Genomic DNA, 5040 nt, shown 5'->3' with positions numbered 1-5040 from the left:
TTTTCATAGTGTGGCCATCAAACTGTAGATGACCTGGGAGAAGTCACTCTAGCCCCTGAATACTACGATGTGCATGATGTGCAAAACGAACTCATCATCCAAAGTATTTTCAGAGATAAAAATAAAACATTAAAAATCAACTACTCGAACAAAATTGGAAATACTAAGAATACACTGAGAGTCATCCTTAGCCAGTTCTCCAAACAAAAGGTCAAGAAACAAAACCAGGAACAGCAATGCAAAAAATAAAAGGTTTATCTGGAAAGACTCGATGCCCCTCTAAATCACATCTCTTCTTCTGATTCTAGTTCTCGTTCAACATTTTTCAGGAGTCCAACTTCTGAGGGACAGAGCCTTTTCAGTCTAGATTTAACCAACCTGAGGAGAAAGAAAAGCATCCCTAGTTAGATGGTGTTTAAAACAGAAACCCAGAGCAATGTGCATCTATCATATAACAAACTCCAGATGAGTTTGGCAGGCAACTTAAAAAGGAAAATCAGTTTTACTTGGCTTGGGAGCCACCTGAAATTTTTTGTGGGTGAAGCAGGTATAAGTAATCAGATAAAATGTGGCTTTTGAATGTACTGCATGATTGTTTCATTAGTCATCAGAAGATAACTTTGATCATCTCTAAAACAAAAGCAAGTCCAGATAAAACCAAACTCAGTCAATCTTCTCCATCAAAACCACACATACCTGTATACTGCAAAAAGGTGTCCTTTCCTGTAAAGAAGTGCATGATGCCCTCTATTTCCCTAGGGTTGGCAGCCCAAGTCAAGTCTGGGCTAAACTTCAGCCCCTGCCTCTTCAGAGGGGTGCTTTTTTACAGAGCATAGGATATTCAAAAGCATGTGATGACCCTGTCCATGATAAATTAAGAATTTCAAAGAAGTGCTCTCTGCCATTACAACTGCTTTCATGACTTGAAAGAACATGTAGGTTTGGAAGAAGTAGCAATTATAATTTCTGAAATTGGAAGGTGTGACACTTCTTAGTAGCAGAAAGTCAGCTGGCTTTCCACTTCTCTGCTGCCAGACCAAGTATTCATAAGAACTAGGCAAAACTTTTCCTACGCATGATTATTATAAAGACACTGTACCATGACCACATCAATAAAACAGTTAAATTCCAGAAATACATAGGAATATACAAACAAACTTGCTAAACCAAGTCATCAGTATCACTGTCCTTTAATGAAAAACTTCACCAGCCCACCTGCATCTTTTTTTTTTTTTCCAGTTTTTGGCTGGGGCTGGGTTTGAACCCACAACCTCCGGCATATGGGGCTGGTGCCTTACTCCTTTGAGCCACAGACACCAGCCCCCACCTGCATCTTTACCCTTCTTCTCCACTATTCTCCTCCTTCTCATGAAGGTCTAGCCTGCCACTATCAAAATATAATGCCTTTACTTGTGCTCTTTGGGTCCCATTAATACACAGCCTTTAAAAGATCAGGAACCTCCTTTTATTTACTGTCCTGACCCCAGCCAGAGTCTAAAATGATGTCTGGAAAATAATAGTGGTTCAATACACATTGGATAAATAAATGACCTTTAGAGCAATCTGCCAGGAGTTCCCATCACTCACCTATTCATTGAGGCTAATTCTTCAATCACTTCCAACTCAGCATTAAATCCTCCAATAAACAATAACAACTGAGCAATATCAGTTGCATCTGTTGACCCAAGAGCCAAGGAAAACCACTGAAAATCATTTACCTTGATTATTAGTTCACTATTTGTACTGTTTGTGCCACTGTTCTCATGAAAGGCTAATACTCCTAAGCAAGTTAAAGGCCAGTTTTTGTATCATTTTTTAAAAAATATACAATATTTCCACATTGCATAACTTCAATACATGCTAGATTAATTAATTGATTGATCAGTTTCATTCCTGATGTTCCCTTATGGAAAACAAAACAGAGACACGGCTGCTTATTACAGATCAATTGTTAACATAGACCCTAGTGACCCCTCCTATTCTCCATCTCTCCTCTCTGGGTTATGTCTGCTACAAGCCACCAAGCTGGGACATGTTCAGAAACCTTAACCAGGCGCTATCTGCCTCCTGCAGCTGTAGGTATTTACACGCAGAAATGGCCACCTGGGTCAGATTGAGTGATAGGGTGATAAAGAGAGTGTGCAAGTAATTGCCAGTTACTGGAAAGGTACAGATCAAGGAAACCAGGGTCACGGTCTGCATATATCTTTGCTCCCACTTAATATGAAAAAGTACAGAACTAAGGTAATAGGTGCACTTCCAGGAAACTACCAGATGCCTGGAATTCAGGCTTCTTGTTCTTTAAAATGGCTCACAGGAATCATTGCTTGAAAAACCAACCTGCAAATGGGTAGTGTACATATTTCTCTACCCACAGAGAGTGGTTTTTGAAGAGGTGCGTGCAACAGTATGGTGTTTACATGTGAGATATTGTAAAATATGCAGTAATATTTCCAAACAGTTCTCACCTATGAGCTATCATAATCAAGCCTGCAGGCATGGAAACTCCACAATACTTTTAGGCTACTGCTTAAGTTTGTATTAAAATATGTTAGAAAAATTGAACTTTTATCTTTCCAAGAGTGATATAAAAGTAAAACTCAAAAGCACATAAATCTCAATTTTTCCAAACAAATTAAGCCTATATCTCTTTAGGCTACATACATCTATTAAAATAGCAAACAAAGGTTTATTAAGAACCTACTATATGTTTGGCAGGGTTCCAAAAGGTGTGGGACATATGAAAAGAGTCTTTTCCTCAAGGATATACAATCTAGCCAGCAGATAAGACCAACACACATGAGCTAATAATAAACATCACAAGAAAGATTGCAATTGTTAAAATGTATGGTGGAGACTAAGTGCTGTAAAAAATCTTGAAAGGAGATGAGCAAGGGCTATCGGAATCACAGAAAGTTTCATAGACATGGGCATTTAATGTGGCTATGCCAGCTAGAGAGAACTGTGTGGTCAAAAAGGTTAGAGCAACATGTGAGGTTGGGGAGGTTGAAAAATAAAAATGGAGTTTCCAGTCTCTACAGAACTGTAAGTGGATAGAGGTTCATTAGGGGTCTGAAGGTTTTTGAAACAGGAAGAGACAGTATTCTTCTTTTGGCCCTGGAGGGGAGCTGACATGAAGTAGATCATTTCCTTGAATGCTGGCACTGTTCTCGGAGGCTGCACAGCCTCTAAGGAGATGAGACCCGGACGTTAGCCTAGAACAACAGGGGAAGAAGCCAAGTTTCACTCAAAGGCAGAACCAGCCTTGACAATGAACTCATGCACCTGCCTTGGGGGAATGGAATAGGACTAACGGAGATCAGTCAATGCAAGGCAGAATTTCCTGCCACCCAAAGCACTCAGAACTCTAGAAATCAAAGTGGGCTAACCGGAAGCCAAACAGAGACATCTAGTTGCTAGACCAGGAAATAGTTTCTTTACTCAAAGCCTCAGCACCAGAGTTGTGTTAGCAGGTAAGCACAAAGAAAGATGCTCAGGGCAGAAGGGGCCACCTGGGGCCCATATCTGGAGAGAAGAGAGTTGGTTCCTCCAGAGGCTGAGACCCCACTGTGCCTGTAAGCAGCTACTGCATTTTAGGAATCTGGAGAAACTCTTAGGTGGGTAGTGTCCAATACAGTAGCCACTATTTACACAGATATTTAAATTAATTAAAATTAATGTGGCACTGGCCACATTTTAATTGCTCAATAGTTAGTGGCTACCATACTGAACAGTGTAGACAGAGAATACTACAGAAATAGAACATATTGTTTGGTACAAAAGTTTGAAGAATTAAGCATCAGAGGATTCCTGCCTGGTAACTGGGACCAGCCAAACCTCTGTGCTTTGGCATTAACCACTTTAGAGAGAGGCACCATGATCAGCCCTTTCTACCTCAGCTCATTCTTCAAGCTACATCTTCATTCTCAGTTGTGGAGATGCCCCTATCCCCCCTCTCCCCACTCCAATAGTGCTTTATTCTGCTACTATTTCCATTTATTGTACTGTAGTTTGTCTATCTCTCTAATTTAGTCCTAATTATAGGACAACAATCATGATACCAAAAAGGGAGGAGAAAGAAGAGGAGAATAAGCACAACAAGAAGACGATGACAGTTGCTGAGCTCTCATCATGTCCCATGCAGTTTTGTTTTCTTTTGTTTCATTCTGTTGCCCAGGCTAGAGTGTAGTGAGTGTGTAGAGTGTAGTGGCATCAGCCTAGCTCATAGCAACCTCAAACTCCTGGGTTCAAGTGATCCTCCTGCCTCAGCCTCCTGAGTAAGGGGCACTATAGATGCCTGCCACAACACCTGGCTATGTTTTTCTATTTTAGTAGAGATGGGGGCTCACTCTTGCTCAGGCTGATCTCAAAGTCCTGAACTCAAGCAGTCTTCCCTCCTTGTTCTCCCAGAGTGCTAGATTTATAGGCATGAACCATTGCGTCCACCCCCAATGCAGTTTAAAAACATAGTCTCACTTAGGTACTATTATTATCTCCATTTGTCAAACAGAAAAACTAAGATATAATATGGTTAAGTAACTGTCCCAAAGTCATAGACAGTGGAGTTAGAACTATCTGTTCTTATCAATCAAATTGCTCCTCACCCACTTATGAAAGATTATATTGAGGTCCTTGTTAAAAAAAAAAAAAAGAAAGGATGGGGTGGCACCTGTGGCTCCAAAGAGTAGGGCTCCAGCCCCATATGCCAGAGGTGGTGGGGTTTAAACCCAACCCTGGCCAATAACTGCAATAAATAAATAAATAAGGATATATTATTCAACTGAACCTTACTTTTAGACATATTAGAGTCAACATCAAATTAATCAGCCACTCAAATCTGATGAGACACACACAAGTTGGTCAAAAAATGACCCCAAGCTTAAGACATGTTAAGTGACATATGCACACCTGTGTAACTAGCAGCCTTACTGCAGAAGGTGGGTTGGGGACACCATTCAGAAGAGCAAATAATGTATATGAAAACATAGAGGCACAGAAGCATGTGCTGACAGGTAATGTATGGGTCAGAGGCACAGCAGA

At 40.6% G+C, this 5040-nt stretch overlaps 1 protein-coding gene across 1 annotated transcript in view; it reads right to left on the bottom strand.

Moving 5' to 3' along the window:
• Nucleotides 1-6: 6 nt before the first annotated feature.
• The window catches only part of LOC100948907 (transmembrane protein 45A-like), a 113433-nt gene continuing 108399 nt past the window's right edge, over nt 7-5040 (bottom strand). Inside the window, exon 5 of the mRNA XM_023509135.1 lies at nt 7-378. Within this exon, the coding sequence (XP_023364903.1) occupies nt 285-378 (94 nt within the window). The 3' untranslated portion in view covers nt 7-284. The remainder of the gene's footprint in view (nt 379-5040) is intronic.

This window comes from Otolemur garnettii, unplaced genomic scaffold (genome assembly GCF_000181295.1).
Source record: "Otolemur garnettii isolate 467f Iridium unplaced genomic scaffold, OtoGar3 scaffold00396, whole genome shotgun sequence".
Classification (NCBI taxonomy): domain Eukaryota; kingdom Metazoa; phylum Chordata; class Mammalia; order Primates; family Galagidae; genus Otolemur; species Otolemur garnettii.
Note: the sequence above shows the minus strand (reverse complement) of the source record. Positions and strands in the feature narration are given on the sequence as shown.